Source organism: Neoarius graeffei, chromosome 2 (genome assembly GCF_027579695.1).
Source record: "Neoarius graeffei isolate fNeoGra1 chromosome 2, fNeoGra1.pri, whole genome shotgun sequence".
Classification (NCBI taxonomy): Eukaryota; Metazoa; Chordata; class Actinopteri; order Siluriformes; family Ariidae; genus Neoarius; species Neoarius graeffei.
In genome coordinates this window covers 38,818,208-38,836,177 of record NC_083570.1, presented here as the reverse complement: position 1 = coordinate 38,836,177, position 17,970 = coordinate 38,818,208, and the positions used below count along the sequence as shown (strand labels likewise).

General features: G+C 41.1%; 1 protein-coding gene across 4 annotated transcripts in view; it reads right to left on the bottom strand.

The window, feature by feature from the left end:
- Positions 1 to 3,423: 3,423 nt before the first annotated feature.
- The window catches only part of slc30a2 (solute carrier family 30 member 2), a 43,154-nt gene continuing 28,607 nt past the window's right edge, over positions 3,424 to 17,970 (bottom strand). The window contains exons 3-9 of one of the 4 annotated variants that reach the window (XR_009654061.1): positions 15,606 to 15,752; positions 15,260 to 15,413; positions 14,792 to 15,011; positions 14,542 to 14,647; positions 10,075 to 10,209; positions 9,263 to 9,895; positions 3,424 to 4,000 (exon numbers count right to left, since the gene is read on the bottom strand). Coding sequence is in view for 3 of the 4 variants with exons in the window: in XM_060914179.1 (XP_060770162.1) it covers positions 9,750 to 9,895; positions 10,075 to 10,209; positions 14,542 to 14,647; positions 14,792 to 15,011; positions 15,260 to 15,413; positions 15,606 to 15,752 (908 nt within the window). In the remaining variant the exon portion in view is untranslated. Of the gene's footprint in view, positions 5,911 to 7,097; positions 9,896 to 10,074; positions 10,210 to 14,541; positions 14,648 to 14,791; positions 15,012 to 15,259; positions 15,414 to 15,605; positions 15,753 to 17,970 lie in introns of those variants that run through there. The other 3 variants (XM_060914179.1, XM_060914180.1, XM_060914178.1) reach the window with 3 other exon arrangements.

Below are 17,970 nucleotides of genomic sequence, written 5' to 3'. Positions count from 1 at the left end.
CACTACTCCTCCTACAGGAGTGATCAGATTTTGATCAAACTCATATGGAATGTTCCCCAGATTGGTGTGTATAAAAGTTGTCATGACGGTGGCACCACCGGAATATTTAACACTTTATGGCCGTTTGAAAATTTTTGGGTGACTCGTCACATTAAATGCTACTCTTCATAAACTGCTGGGACGTTTTCACTGAAACTCACCCAGAAGACTCTAAAGACATATTCCAACAAGAATTGTTCACCAGGTGGCGCCACTTGCTATGGATGCGGCTACACAGGGGTCATATGCAATTTCACAAAAATTGCTACTCCTCCTACAGGAGTGATCAGTTTTTGATCAAACTCATATGGATTGTTCCCCAGGTTGGTATGCATAAAAGTTGTCATGACAGTGATAACACCGTCATATTTACGAAACCGGCATAAAATGTCATATATAACATTTTTATGGCCGTTTGAAAATTTTTGGGTGACTTGTCACATTAAATGCTACTCTTCATAAACTGCTGGGACGTTTTCACTGAAACTCACCCAGAAGACTCTAAAGACATATTCCAACAAGAATTGTTCACCAGGTGGCGCCACCTGCTATGGATGCGGCTACACAGGGGTCATATGCAATTTCACAAAAGTCGCTACTCCTCCTACAGGAGTGATTGGATTTCGATCAAACTCACATACAATGTTCCCCAGGTGGGTGTGCATAAAAATTGTCAAGATGGTGGCACCACCGTCATATTTATAATTTTATGGGCGTCTGAAATTTTTGGGTGACTCTGCCATGTTAAACACTACTCTTTGTTAACTGCTGGGACGTTTTCACTGAAACTCACCCAGAAGACTCTAAAGACATATACCAACAAGAATTGTTCACCAGGTGGCGCCACTTGCCATGGATGAGGCTGCAGAGAGGTCACGTGAAATTTCATGAAAATCGCTACTCCTCCTACAAGAGTGATCAGATTTTGGTCAAACTCATATGGAATGTTCCCCAGATTGGTGTGTATAAAAGTTGTCATGACAGTGGCACCACTGTCATATTTAACACTTTATGGCCGTTTGGAAAATTTTTGGGTGACTCATGACATTAAACACTGCTCTTTGTAAACTGCTGGGACGTTTTCACTGAAACTCACCCAGAAGACTCTAAAGACATTTCAACAAGAATTGTTCACCAGGTGGCACCACCTGCCACGGATGCGGCTACACAGGGGTTGTATGCAATTTCATAAAAATTGCTACTCCTACAAGGGTGATCAGATTTCAAACACACACAACAGTGGCCAGTACGAGCTACAGCCTCATTGAGGCTATTTTTTTTATGAATAATAACCATGACAGTGGGTGTGTCTGAAATCACTCACTCATTCACTCCTCCCTATGCACTATCTAGGGAATTCTATATGGAGGACTATATAGTGAGCTCATTTGTGAAATGAAAACGCTTTCGGACACTACTCTGGCACGCAGTTATTTACGTCATTACTATTGTACAATTAAAACGTGCCAGAGCAGTCGGCTGGTAGGTTTTCAAAATAATAAAAACATGCATTTTTGTGATAAATCCATATTATACTGAGCGTATTTTCCACATTACTAAATGCAAAGTACTTTGTGTCTGCTGCATCTTTGTTCTTTTAAATCAAGGCTGAATACTTTCTTCTTTGCCGCTGCCTTTTATTAAATCAGATTTGAGGCTTTTGATTAATTCCTCGCTCTGCACTGTAACTTTTATTCTTGTATTTTATGTCTTATTCTATTGTAGCTTATTTTCTATTCTCTTACTATTTTTAATTGTACTTGAATGTCCATTTATAAATGTGCTTCTTCCTCCATCCATTCACTCCAGCACACTTTTTTTTTTTCCTTTCAGTGCGACCGCAATGCATGATGGTATATATTGCTTGGTTAGTGACCATCAGTTGTACGCTACTTTTCACAGTGCATTGTGGGATACCATGAGTCCACTATATAGGGTGTAAGAATTCTCACGATATGTTCGGACAGCACTACAAAATGGCGAACTCGCTATATAGTCCATTATATAGAGGATGTGCAGTCACGTGACCCGTCCGTGTTTACTCCGCCATATTGGACGGCATCAGGATTGTTTACCTTGCACGAGCGTAATGGATCCAGGGAGTAATCCCCAAGAAAATTCGGAAAATACCCCATCTACATCGCACGATAACTTGTCTAAGTTTGTTCAGCATCTTGAAGGTGACGTGAGGCAGCATTACATGGAAAAGTGTTCCAGGTTGGGGATTGCAGATCCGTACAACTTGCCGCAATCCTTGTTCAGGGAAATTCGGAGCTGCGTTGCCGGCGATTTGTCTGATCTGGCCTACCACGACATTTACAATTTTCTTGTTAATCGTTAATCGTGTTACACTGGCAAAGCCCTCAAAGCTTACAAGAGCCTGCAAGCTTATAAATATTTTGTTGCGGGATGGGTATCCCAACTATACCTCTGGAAGGTTCCGAAGAAGAATGTCTACTTGATAACCTCACGGGTAAGTGGCATTAAGACGTTTATCATAAAGAGACTATGCAGGACGTTTTATCGTAAGAATGTTCGAAATCTAAACTCAGTTCCAGATAATGACAGGGTTGTAAATATGTATGTTTTTGTCTGAAAAAAAAATCACAAATCACCACTATCTTTATCTGTGCAGAATTATTATTCAATATCAGATATAAATGTATTAGAAGATTACACCTACCTGATATGAAGTGTTCACTACAAATTCGGCTGGTAGAACTGGGGTACCAGTTTTCTCTTCGCACAGTGGACACCCATTTTGCGCGTCTCTCCTCGTCTGCGGGGAATTTATAAAATGACACGCCCTCCTTTTGGCCCTGTCTATTGGTACAACCAAATGCTGAACAAGATATAACCATTCTCGAAAGATCTACTCCCACACACTTGATAATTAGAACAGGTTCGTCTAAGTTCTATGCGCGGCCTTGCCGTCCAAGATGGCAGATAAACAAATATCACGTGACCTCGTGACGTCACGTGCACGCTCTCTATAGTGAGTAGTGAGTGATTTCGGACACAGGGAGAGTTTTACCTGAACTACAGTCACTGGTTGGCTCCGAGTTCATGGTGCCTCCCAGATGGAACAGATTTACGTGATGAAGCGTGAGGCAGTACGGCTGAACACCTGCCTCATTTTTCAGGGCTTTAATTGCAGAGCTCAGCAGGTCTAATTAGCTCCCACATCTGAACAGTTTCCAACTACACAAACAGTGTGTTCATTTCGAGCTCATTAAGAAGAGCGTTTATGATAACATGGTGCTGTGAAACGCCTCTGTTTTCATTCATTTCGGTTATTTAAACTCCTTTTGTGGGATCAAACGGTAAGAACCAACACCACAGAGCAAACGGTTAACACAAATTGTTTTGTTTTTTTTTGGGACTTGGACGTTTGTTTATTTTATTGTGGTTTACAAAAATCCCACTTTATTAAATGTGTAGCAACAAATGAGAACATGTACAGTAGATACACCATAAAACATTTACACAAAGGACTTTTTATACAATATGCAAACTATATACATATACACACTTTCACAAGGACTTGGCAGACACACATTAAGAGTACAATATGCAGTTTTTCCACGGTATAACACTGACTTCGAACATAGTACAAAAATGCAGGACACATCAGAAGCGTAACTGATTAACAGACATTCTGCCTTAAATTCAACTCACTTTCTTTGGGAGAATTCTTGAGAATATTTTTCAGATTAAGACTAATATTAACATGTTGGTGGATTTAGCGGACGTGCGTCCCTCGCTAATCTGTTTTTGGTTATAGTGCATTAATCTGAAAGTCTTAACTTCAGCTCAGATTTAACTCCAGGATCACATCTGGAAAGTCATCCAGAAATATTTCTGCCAAAGCAGATGTCTGAACACCGACAATTTCCCGAATGTATAAGACATAATTTGTTGTCGTGTTTATGAAGCTGGAAGCATCTCATCACTGTAGCTCCTGAAAATAGGGGAAAATAGATAGCTTATACTCTGCTGAGACTTCTCTATAGTCTACATACATTAAGATATTTTTTTTGCCAGTGCTGATTATACATTATGTGCAGCACTATTATAAAAAGAATTATGTGTTGGTCCAGCTTTTATCACTTGTTCATCATGGTGTGGTGCGCTAAAGTGTTAACATGTAAAATATATCCATTTTATCAAAAGTCATTAAATCTACACTGAAGTATTTCAGCAGGATTTCATAAGAAATCTTTTGATTGGCAGTTTTTACTCGGCTTAAAACAGCACTCATGCAAGCGTGCCTTGCCTTGCAAGTATAGTACCCTAAGGCTTTTTTTTTTCTTACAGTGCAGCCCACAATATCAAAACACTTTAAAGCAGATCTTAAAACACAACATCAACATGGAAAGAATTTGCATTACCAACTGGAGATAATGGCCTTTATTCATCAAAGTCACATTGAAACGAGTGCAGACTTGAGTGTGTGGGATGACATAGGAAAGAATCTGCGTCCAATTCATGAAACAACTATACAGCCAGCAGTGATTGGAAGGAAGCTGGAACGGAATGTTCAGCAAGCATGTATGGGTGTGACGGTCAGGTGTCCACATACTTTTGGCCGTAATATGTGCCATATGTACATCATTTCCCTCATATACACATTCTCCAGATTTATGATAACACTTTCAGCCACTTTGGATTGCAAATGTCTTATGTTAAGATGGCCTTCTTATGACATGGATGATGAGGTGAAAAGTAAGGAGAGCCTCATTTGCCTTGGTGACAACAAGATCAAAAAACGTCTGCAGCTTTAGATACCTTGGGTATACAACCATGATCTCTGATGACAATTCTGCATTCCTGCGTTTCAGAAATGGAACGAACTAAAACATATCCTCACTAACCACCGTATCCATCTATCAACTAGAGTAAAGTTTCTCACAGCATATGTTCGATCCAGACTGCTGTACAGTGTACAAACATGACAGTTAAATGCACAAAAAACGAGTAAAATCGAAGTAGTATGGCATGGCTTTCTTCGTAAAATGGTGAAAGGTGGCTTCAAATGCAAAAATGCACCTGACAGGAACAACCAAGACGGAAGAGATGTTGAGGGAGAGCTAGACTGGAGATTTTAAAATATCAAATGCTGACCTCCGTGAGAAAACGAAGACCCTTCCAGTTAACCGATTCTGCTGTGAATCTAAGCAACTAAGATACACTGCACACATCTGCCGGATGGGCAACTATTAACTACCGAAACAACTGCTGTTTGACACAACATCTCCTAAGAGGACAAAATTTGAAAGACTACTGGATCTAGATGCGCAACAGATTAGGCGTATGATAATAGACAAGTCAAGCTTTATGCAACTGCTTGGTAGGATTCTCCCTGCCAAGACAGAAGCACCTTAAGGAGGACTTTAACTCCACAAAGGGAAACTGATGATGATGATTAGGGTGGTCCCCCAATTTTTTTTTTTTAGGATTTTGTTACGACCACCTTACCTTTTTTTTACATTGCCTAAAAGAAGTTATTATGCGAAATTTGGTTAAGATTGAACAATGTTTAGAGGTGCCACAAAGCCATTAAAGTTTTCACTCAAGACACAATATAAAATAATGTGGCTTATTAACTGTTTCATATTAATAGAAACAATACAGTAATATAACTTCCTGTGTTCAAAGTAACAATAGCTATTACTTGTCTGTGATTTTCTAAACCCTTCGGTATTATGGTATCTTGTGGAGATAAAAGAACACACTAAGGACTTCCCTAGCAGAAGGAAGCTTTCTCCCAGACAGTTCCTTGGAAGTGGGACCAATTAACCAAACATAATTGTCCTTTCTGGTTTTGTGCTTTGCACCACCGGTACTACTTGTATTACTGTTGCTAGCCATCTGAAAAACATAGAAAGAAAAACATTCACAACTTCATCAGCATATTACGATCAGTGCTCATTGTTTAAGAACCCCTTAGTGCATGAAAGTTAACCTTCTATCAGTCTATAAACTCTTCCTGCCTCTTCTTTTTCATAGAAGTGGCATATTCCCTCTAGAACTGTGAGTTTTTGGGGGTTTGAGATCTTCTCTGCAACAGTCTACACACCAACTAATGTTAATGGCTTAACCCGATTTGTAACCTTGTGTGGCACCTCTAAATATTAACCAATTTTTCTGAAATTTTTCTTGTTGTCTTCTTTTAGCCTATGTAAAAAATGGTAGGGTGGTCGGAATGTTTTGGTAAAAAAAAAATTTCCCATACATTTCGGGACCACCCTAATGATGATACTATACCTCTTACGGTATTTACATGAAAGCTATCTGTCCATTATCCGTAACCACTTATCCTGTGCAGAGTCGCAGGCAAGCTGGAGCCTATCCCAGCTGATTATGGGTGAGAGGTGGGGTACACCCTGGACAAGTCGCCAAATCATCGCAGGGCTGATGCATAGAGACAAACAGTCAATTTAGAACCACCAATTAGCCTAACCTGCATGTCTTTAGGGGGCCTTGGGGGAAACCGGAGCAAACCCACACAGACACAGGAAGAACATGCAAACTTGACACAGAAAGGCCCCTGTCAGCCACAGAGAACACCAACTGCTCTCACAGTTTCAATGAAGTAAAGGATCTGGTAGGTTTGTACCAAAATTAGGTGCTTCACAGTCGCAGTGTGGATCCTGAGATCGGATCAATGTTCTCTGGTTTCCCTCCACCTACAAACATGACTAATTGTAATTAAAATGAATTTAGCTAATTAGAATGACTTGGGCAGCAAAGTGGTGTAGTGGTGAGCACTGTTGCCTCACAGCAAGAAGGTTCTGGGTTCAAGCCCAGTGGCCGACGGGGGCCTTTCTGTGTGGAGTTTGCATGTTCTCCCCGTGTCTGCATGGGTTTCCTCCAGGTGCTCTGGTTTCCTCGACAGTCCAAAGACATGCAGGTTGGTGGCTCTAAATTGGCCGTAGGTGTGAATGGTTGGGTGTCTCTATGCATCAGCCCTGCAATGATTTGGCGACTTGTCCAGGGTGTACCTTGCCTCTCGCCCATAGTTAGCTGGGATAGGCTCCAGCTTGCCCGTGACCCTGCACAGGATAAGCGTTTACAGATAACGGATGGATTAAAATGACTTGCCTCTAGGTGTGTGTGTATGTGTGTTGCCCTCTGATGGAGTGGCATCCCATCCTGTGTGTATTCTCACCTCAGTAGGATCCTGACCTGAGGAAAGCAGTTAGATGAACGAATAAATGTTTAAAGGTCAAAATCAGGCAGAAATCGGAATCCTTATCCACCTCACCTGTGATTAGATACATGAACTCTTTTTTTTCTCAAATAAGTTGAATTAGCTGGAGTCAGATTTATGCTTAAAGCATGATTTAAGCACTTCAGTGAGCCAAGTTAGATGTGAGTTTGATTATACAGACACAACAAAGATACGTAAAACTGATGAATAAGGAAACTTGTTGGAATTTGCATATGCTTTATTGTTTGATCAGATTTGACTGCGACTTTGATGAATAAAGGCAAACGTGACTGGGTGTTAAGTCTTGCATAAATAAATTAGAGTAAACTATTGTGATCTCTGTGATGCACGGATATAAACAATAAAATTTTTTACAAGGTTTTTTTTTCTAAAACTTCCCACGTGCATGGTAAATATTAAAGACTTCCTGTTCATGGAAAATGCTTGCCACACATTTTTTAATGATACAAAAATGCTAATGGGGACATTAATGGTCAATTAACTGTCTGCAACTATTTTTTTTTTTTACTAGTTGTATGATGTCACTTGAATATGTTTACTGTTCCTAATGCGTTTCACCCATTTATTAGCTATATTAGCATGTTGATTCAGTCCCTTTAATGGAACAATGCAGGGACATGGCAGCACTGAGCTACTCACTGGAATGTGATAATCATATCTATTGAAAGTTATGGCAGTGTGGCTGCACTCAAAGCTGACATAAAACTCATACGCATTTGGAATGAGTATAGACATTGATCGTTATCACGTGGTAACAGTTTGCTCATCTAGTTTATTTTTTTTGTTAGCCTGAACTTTGGGTACAAATTAATTTCTATCTCTTAATAGCTCCATATCATAGATAGAATGGTTTACTGTCTCGATGAGTAAAGGAGCAGGCAAGAGAGGGCAGAAAACCCAGACCCATGTGTCCGCACAGAAGTCACATGACTCATCTTTCACTCCTTCGTTTTTAAGCCTGTGGGTTTAGAGTTGCTAGAATTGTTTTAAAGAAGTGTTTTGCTCTCTGGCAAGGCAAAACACTACAAATCTCAAAAAGTACGGTATTTATTCATCGAAGCTGCGTAGAAACGAGTGCAGATTTGAGTGCACAGAATGATGAACAAACGATAACAACTTTGTCTTATTCACAAAGTAGTCTGTGATTTGAGAGCAAATCATAAATCGGCTTCAGCTGCGTGAAACAATGTCCTGCTCAGTAGTCAGGTCCATATGCATGACATGCCCATATTTACCCTCATATCAATTTACAAGAATCACACCGTAATTTATGCTGATTTTGTTATAGTGATTCAAGTAATAGCATATCATTCAGCAGGCTGCATTTCAGAAATCAAAGCTCTAAGAGATGAAGTAAATAGAAAGCGCATAAAAATTCATTTCAGTGAGGCGTTTATGTCCAAGTTTGCTGCAAAATTAAAATGATTTAAAACAATGGAAAGGCTGGTCGAAGAGGTTTGTCTTTTGCAATCCTATAATAGACCATCCTAGAAATATGCTCTTTTTTTTCCCCCGGACTTATTTACAGCTTTATACATAAATATGGTTAAGCAAAATTCCTATCCTTAACTCACAAACTGGTGGAGCTCCAAGATGCTGGACCCAAAAAAAAATCGTATTTTCTGAATAAGGAAGTGCTAAAAGAAATAACAGATGTAACTTGACTAAAATCAGCTCCATGATGCTTCTTGTATGTAAATAGGCCTGTTGCTTATTGAAGGACTAATGAGCTATATCTCTGCCCGGCAATTAACCCGGACAATCTGCATGGCCATGGACCTCCTTTTAATGAGGTTTCCATGTGCATGTTATTAATTTTATACATTATTTTTAAATGTTACTACTCTACTTCCTTGGTGTAATTATGAATTATGTCAATTTTAATTATTTCAATTCAAATTGAAATGCAGTCCACCGAGACATGGGTTTGATCATATAGATATGCTGAACATGAAATCGGTTAAGAGCATGCACTGGTTTTTGACTCACGTTCGATGATTAGGGGCCATTGTGTCCAATCTCTGTTTGGTAGTGAGCAAAGAAAACAGCTTCAAGTGTCTTACAATGTGGTCCAACAAATATTAAAAGATTGAATATTAATCTAGGCTTTGTGGTTCTTTTGAGGTGGTCAGTGCAGGGCAAGATAGCCATTTATTGCCTCTGCTTGGTAACAGACAATGCATTCAGAATATACTCTTCAATACTCCAGAATACTGACATTGCACAGTGTGTGCATAGCTTATTATGGGAAGCCGGTTAAGCATATGTTTTAAGGAAAACGTCAGTAAAATATGAGAGGATGGCAGTATCTTTGCATGTATTGTTAGCATAAAAATACAGATGTTAAAAAAAGCACCTGCTAATGTACCAGCAGCATTTCTGGATATGGACCCCCAACAAAGTCAAAAACAATGCACACATATTTTGGACAAGCCACCTCCAGGACAACTTTCCTCACCCGATTTTCTTGGTGATGTTAGTCCATGGGATCCTGGCACATGGTGCAGTAGGCCATGTCATCACTGTAGGGCTCTACCTGGATGGTGGTGCTGTAGAAGCCAAACTTGGCCTGCAGAAGCTCTGTAGCTTCCTTGAGGACACTCTGAGGATCTGCATTTTCCTCTGATGAAACACAAATTAGGTTTTATTCCAGCAAGCATGCACTTAGGACTTTTCACTTAAATATCATGAACAGTACAAATGAAGTCAAAGGAATGATCAATTCAATTATACAACAAGGAATCAGAAAATGAGATTACATCATTTTAAGTTCTCGTGTAAGTGAAGTACAGGAGTCTTACCAATGGCCACATGGACAGAAACCAAGGTCTGTCCAATAGTTAAAGCCCACAAATGCAGACTGTGCAAGGCCTTGACAGATTTCAGTGATAGCAGCACTTCCTTCACAGAGTTAAATTCAATTCCTCTGGGTGCCCCTGAAAGTAAAACACATGCCATTAGGAACTACAAAATAACATTATCAGCTAAGCAAACCTTTATTCCTGGGAAGTGCACTGGTATATTATTTTCCAAATTATACTGCTGTTCCTACTGCAAAAAAAAAATGACACCATTTGGGGATATTCAGCCTCTCTGTAACACCCTTTCTAACTGAGCTTACTAACATTTTAAAATTTTTGCTAACGCTATTACGGCCCTGGGGTGGCACAGTGGTGTAGTGGTTAGCACTGTTGCCTCACAGCAAGAAGGTCCTGGGTTCAAGCCCAGCAGCTGGCAAGGGCCTTTCTGTGTGGAGTTTCCATGTTCTCCCCATGTCTGCCTGGGTTTCCTCTGGGTGCTCTGGTTTCCCCCACAGTCCAAAGACATGCAGGTTAGGTTAATTGGTGGCTCTAAATTGACTGTAGGTGTGAATGGTTGTTTGTCTCTGTGTCAGCCCTGCGATAACCTGGTGGCTTGTCCAGGGTGTACCCTGCCTCTTGCCCATAGTCAGCTGGGATAGGTTCCAGCTTGCCTGTGACCCTGTAGAACAGGATAAGTGGCTATTATGGCCCTTTTCCACTCCATGGTACCAGCTCAACTCTATTCACCATTTTTTGGTTTTCCATTGGGCCAAAGTTGTGGATAGTACCTGGTAACTGGTACTTTTTTTTTTGGCTTGGTTTTACCTCCATCAAAGTTCCAAGCAAGCAAAGGTGATACCAAAAGGTGACGTGAAAACACTGTGGACTGCTAGTTGATCAAGAGAGAATCGTATCACTGTGTCACGATTGTGCAAGATGGGACGTCCTCAACAAACCCTTCATTTTAAAATTTAAAGTGTTATATTTATTATTCTTCACTGATGTGTGTTTTCACAGCTCATGTGCATGTCTGTGTGCGTGCACGTGAAATGGTGTTATGTCAAGCTGAAGTTGCCACAATTCGTCACGTTTCTAAGATGTTTTGTTAAACGTTACAGGCATTTAGCAGACACTCTTATCCAGAGCAAGGTACAACATACCCAGAGCAGCCTGGGGTTACGTGCCTTGCTCAAGGGCACTTCAGCCATTCCTGCTGGTCCAGGGACTCAAACCAGCAACCTTTTGGTCCCAAAATAAACAAACAAACCCCTGGCATAAAAAGCTGTGTCCAAACTGTCAGAATATAATGGTTGGGTCTCGAATGGTTTCTTATGAAGGCAGGAGCTTTTGGTCTGTGACTTGCTTTAAAGGGCTGATGACACGAACATGACTCTATGCAATTTCTTAAATAAACTATACAACATGGCAAACATGTTAGATTTCTGTTATAATTACGTGAAAAGAAGCTGTTGTTACGCGAATATCCAACTTTTAATTGCACAGCGCAAGAAAACTGGGTCCGTGGCTCGCGGCCATGCTGTGACGTCAGCGGAAGAACACGCTGCGGTTCACTGGCTGTTCTACTCTGGTTCTACTCAATGGAAATGGCGCATGAAAACGCCGGTGAACTCTCTAGTGCTAGCTCTTCCTCTTCTGGGAGTCTAGAATTGTGTTGATCTCTTCCGAATAGAATCTATGATAGCCTACCCTCTTTACCCTTTGCCTCTCGTTGCTAGGCGGCAGTTACATGAAAGCCGCAAGCTTTCACAAGCAAATACATGACTGATATCACGCTGACTTTATGATTACATTTATGATTATCATGTAGAATCTATAGCTCTACGTACCTTTATCTTATGTCGCTTCACAACACGTTCTGACAGGAGGACTGTCTTTGGAGGAGTCGCCTTGTCCCAGGCAACTGCTGGATCCGGCATAGCTACTAGTAGACCCCCCCGGAATACTGGCAGTGTTGCCAGATTGGGCGGTTTCCTGCCCAGTTGGGCGGTTTCAAGTGCATTTTGGTGGGTTTTGAACATATTTTGGGCTGGAAAACGTCAGCAGTATCTGGCAACAGATCTGGCAACAGATATTGCTGACATTTTCCAGCCCAAAATATGTTCAAAACCCACCAAAATGCACTTGAAACCGCCCAACTGGGCAGGAAACCGCCCAATCTGGTAACACTGTGTAGGCACTGCTGATGGTAGTAACACACGTTTGTGCTGAACTGCACACCCAAGAGATTCTTTTAAGCTGGGAAGGGTGTCAAAACAATCCAAATCAAAGTGTTCAGAGCACAGGATGGATGTTGGTGAAGGCTCCCACTTGTCACGAGTGCGCCTGACTTGCTTCACCCACTTTGCATGCAGCTCGGGATCTCTGGGAAACTTGAATAAACTTACCCCATCCTTGTGGGTTTTGGAGCAAAAGCCGGCAACACAACGCGAAGGCATAATAACTATATATATATATATATATATATATATATAATGTATAATAATAATACTAACTAATAATATAAACTGAACACCTGTCGCATCAACAACAAACTGGTAAGTTAGGAGGAAGATTCTTTTGCTGACGTCATATAGCCCCTCCTCCTCATTCGTCTCCTGGGTGCTGCAGCCCCGTCAAATTTGCCCAAATAGCCGCGTTTTTTTATCATAACTTGTAAAATAGGCGCCTTCGTGAATTAATATATGGATCATCAGGAATTACTTTTTATGTTATAAAACATCGCCAAAGATGTCAAAAATGTGTCATCAGCCCTTTAATATGCTTACTAACTACAGAGATCAAAAGCAGAGTGTATGTGCACTCATTGGTTTACCAACAGAGGGTTAGGTAAAATATCAAATAATAATGAGTTACCTTCAGCAAAACTTTTCCCAAATAAAATCCACCAAGCACAGATGTGAACCCAAGCTCTCTGGATGAAAGCCCTATGCTTTAAGCATTACACCACTTTAATTTATACAACATGCACCTCGTATATAATGTAGATTCTGAGTAGCATCAGGCAACGTGCAGGTCTTCACTTTAAACTAAATTAGCCACTAATACTACAATAAGCAGTATTTTAGTTAAAACTAATTACAAGTTACCAAATGAAGAGGGTCAAAGCCAACACATTTCCTCTAAGACATACGAAGCCAGCTAACTGCTGCTCATGCTGAGTCACAGGGTAGCTTAACACACTTGGAGGAAAGTGCGATCTGCCCTCTTCCGCATACATGAGCTGACAGACATCCATGACTGGTAAGCATCACTGTGATTGACAGGGGGAAGAGAGAGAGAGAGACAGAAAGTATGCCCTTCCCTCCTAGACACCATGGACAATTTACTCTTTTGGTTTCTGGCCACAGATGGGTGTGGCATTGCTGGGATTTGAACTCACAATTTCCCAATGATCAGTGGTTCAGTTGAAGTGAAAGGTCTTCAAGATTATACCGTAAATCATCTGACTAACTACATAAGAACCCCTTTATTAGAACACTATTGTGAGGACATAGCCTACTGTATCCTGTGTCAGGATCACATGCACATGCAACATGTCCTGAAAGCATTTCATCCAAAATGTATATGTTTATTTAGAATCCATATCTGGAAACATTGCAAATTCATTAATGGTGCATTTGCATTCATTAATGGTGCAATGGTGGGCAGCACAGTGGTGTAGTGGTTAGCCCTGTGGCCCTACAGCAAGAAGGTTCTGGGTTCAAGCCCAGCAGCTGATGGGGTCTTTCTGTGTGGAGTTTGCATGTTCTCCCACTGTCTGTGTGGATTTCCTCTGGGTACTCTGGTTTCTCCCACAGTTCAAAGATGTGTGGTGAGGTTAACATGGGGCAGCTATGGCCTGAAGTTGGGCTGAAATGCCCCTGAGCAAGGGGATCTGCTCCCCACGTGCTGTAGCATAGCTGCCCACTGCTCTGGATATGTGTGTGTTCACTGCTTCAGATGGGTTAAATTTCACTGTATGCTTGAGTGTGCATGTGACAAATAAGGGAGGCATGGTGGTGTAGTGGTTAGCACTGTTGCCTCACAGCAAGAAGGTTCTGGATTTGAGCCCAGTGGCTGACGGGGGCCTTTCTGTGTGGAGTTTGCATGTTCTTCCTGTGTCTGTGTGGGTTTCCTCCGGGTGCTCCGGTTTCCCTCACAGTTCAAAGACATGGGGTGGCCTTGGGCTGAGGTGCCCTTGAGCAAGGTACCTAACCCCTGACTGCTCCCTGGGTGCTGTAGTATGACTGCCCACTGCTCTGGGTGTGTGTTCACTGCTTCAGATGGGTTAAATGCAGAGGATGAATCTCACTGTGCTTGAAGTGTGCATGTGACAAATAAAGGTTTCTTCTTTACTATGAGTTTACAGGAGTCATCCAGGTCACTTGTACCATGCCGAAATCAGTGACAAGTTTTACTGAACTGTGAGATCTGATTAACATAAATTAAGCACTGAAACAAACCTACCTTCCATAAGGATGCGGAACACATCCCGGAGAATGGTGACTGTCGTCCCCAGGACAAACAGAGAGAAGAGGAAGGTACAAATGGGATCAGCTATTTTGTATTCAGGCTGCAACAGAGACCGCATTCATTTAGTGTTCTTTAAAATATATTGAATCATATTGTTTTGAATGTTCATTTGCATATAAAACCCTTACATTTGAAGAAACAGGCCACTTTGTGGTAACTATATGTCCTGATTTGAGGTATTTACCCGTAAGTAGATAATGATGGCTGCAATCATCACCCCAAAGCTCTGTAAAAGATCACCCAAAACATGGATGAATGCCGCCCTGACACTGGTGTTTCCATGGCTACCCAAGAGGCTGTGGGAGTGACCATGGCCTCCAGGACTCATCCCATTTTCAGTGATCTTGTGATAGCCAGAGTCAATTCCATGAAAAGTGGTGGAATGATGGAGGATGTACGCCATTCTATAAAACAACACTGTAATCAAAACCACTATTCTCCTCTAAATCAACTTTAGAGCTCTTGAGTATGGAGGTATTCCATGAAGCACACTAACTCAAAAAGCCAGGTTAGACTGGTTCGTTTTTGTCAAGTTTGGATAATCTTAAGTCTTAAGCCAGTTTCAAATAAGCCTGGATTGTATTAGTTTTCCTTCCTGGAGTAATAATATTACAGGGTTTTTTTGTTGTTGTTTTGTTTTGTTTCTACTCACATGATGTTGACCACAACAGCACATCCTGAAGTAAGCAGCATCACTCTGCCATCAATTTCATAATCATTTTTTACAATTCTCTCAACAGCAAGGTACACCAACACCCCAGTAACTATCCAGATGGACATTATGGATATCAGTGCTCCCAAAATCTCTGTAAACACAAACAAAAACACCGCTAAACCAGTGCTAAATTTAAAAAAAAAGTATCCACAACACCGTGATTGTGATTTTCAACAACTGAATGACATTGTAGGCATGGACACCAACAACACCATTGATATGCTCAGTGAGTGATCTCGCCTGCACATGTTGGACTAGCTAGATTTGCATTAATAGTAGTTACCTGATCTGTGCCAGCCAAAGTTCATAGTCTTGGTGGGAGGTCTAGAGGAAATCCACAGGGAGAAAAGACTAACCATCATGCTGCCAAAGTCTGTGAGGAGATGAGCAGCATCTGTCATGATGGCCAGGCTGTGGGCGAGATAGCCTCCTGCAGAAATGGAGATACACAGACACTTAAGCATTCAGTATGTTTGTTGAAGTTACTTGTAGTAACTTGTGGGTAGCACGGTGGTGTAGTGGTTAGCACTGCTGCCTCATAGCAAGAAGATTCTGGGTTTGCGGCCGGCGGGGGGCTTTCTGTGTGGAGTTTGCATGTTCTTCCTGTGTCTGTGTGAGTTTCCTCCGGGTGCTCTGGTTTCCCCCACAGTTCAAAGACATGCAGTTTAGATTAACATGGAGCAGCCTTGGGTTGAAGTGCCCTCCAGCAAGGTACTTAACCCCTAACTGCTCCCCAGGCGCTGTAGTATGGCTGCCTACTTCCCTGGATGTGTGTTCATTGCTTCAGATGGGTTAAATGAAGAGGATGAACCTCACTGTGCTTGAGTGTGCATGTGACAAATAAAAGGTTTCTTCTTCAGTATGTGTTTTCCAAACAGAACAGTTTCACATTTTACATTTCATCGTTAGAGTTATTCTTTACCATTTTCTGCACGGTCAGTCATCGATATTCATAATAAAAGATTCAACAACCCAGCTACTGACATAACATTACTTAAATACTTACAGTGGTGCTTGAAAGTTTGTGAACCCTTTAGAATTTTCTATATTTCTGCACAAATATGACCTAAAACATAATCAGATTTTCACGCAAGTCCTAAAAGTAGATAAAGAGAACCCAGTTAAACAAACAAGACAAAAATATTATACTTGGTTATTTATTTATTGAGGAAAATGATCCAATATTACATATCTGTGAGTGGCAAAAGTATGTGAACCTCTAGGATTAGCAGTTAATTTGAAGGAGAAATTAGAGTCAGGTGTTTTCAATCAATGGGATGACAATCAGGTGTGAGTAGGCACCCTGTTTTACTTAAAGAACAGGGATCTATCAAAGTCTGATCTTCACAACACATGTTTGTGGAAGTGTATCATGGCACGAACAAAGGAGATTTCTGAGGACCTCAGAAAAAGCATTGTTGATGCTCATCAGGCTGGAAAAGGTTACAAAACCATCTCTAAAGAGTTTGGACTCCACCAATCCACAGTCAGACAGATTGTGTACAAATGGAGGAAATTCAAAACCATTGTTACCCTCCCCAGAAGTGATCAACCAACAAAGATCATTCCAAGAGCAAGGCGTGTAATAGGCAGCGAGGTCACAAAGGACCCCAGGGTAACTTCTAAGCAACTGAAGGCCTCTCTCACATTGGCTAATGTTAATGTTCATGAGTCCACCATCAGGAGAACACTGAACAACAATGGTGTGCATGGCAGGGTTGCAAGGAGAAAGCCACTGCCATCCAAAAAGAAAATTGCTGCTCGTCTGCAGTTTGCTAAAGATCACGTAGACAAGCCAGAAGGCTATTGGAAAAATGTTTTGTGGACGGATGAGATCAAAATAGAACTTTTTGGTTTAAATGAGAAGCATTATATCTGGAGAAAGGAAAACACTGCATTCCAGCATAAGAATCTTATCCCAACTGTGAAACATGGTGGTGGTAGTATCATGGTTTGGGCCTGTTTTGCTGCATCTGGGCCAGGACGGCTTGCCATCATTGATGGAACAATGAATTCTGAATTATACCAGCGAATTCTAAAGGAAAATGTCAGGACATCTGTCCATGAACTGAATCTCAAGAGAAGGTGGGTCATGCAGCAAGACAGCGACCCTAAGCACACAAGTCGTTCTACCAAAGAATGGTTAAAGAAGAATAAAGTTAATGTTTTGGAATTGCCAAGTCAAAGTCCTGACCTTAATCCAATGGACATGTTGTGGAAGGACCTGAAGTTAGCAGTTCATGTGAGGAAACCCACCAACATCCCAGAGTTGAAGCTGTTCTGTATGGAGAAATGGGCTAAAATTCCTCCAAGCCGATGTGCAGGACTGATCAACAGTTACCAGAAACATTTAGTTGCAGTTATTGCTGCACAAGGGGGTCACACCAGATACTGAAAGCAAATGTTCACATACTTTTGCCACTTACAGATATGTAATATTGGATCATTTTCCTCAATAAATAAATGACCAAGTATTATATTTTTGTCTCATTTGTTTAACTGGGTTCTCTTTATCTACTTTTAGGACTTGTGTGAAAATCTGATGAAGTTTTATGTCATATTTATGAAGAAATATAGAAAATGCAAAAGGGTTCACAAACTTTCAAGCACCACTGTATGTCTTAAATGATTCTCTCTTGCTATTATTA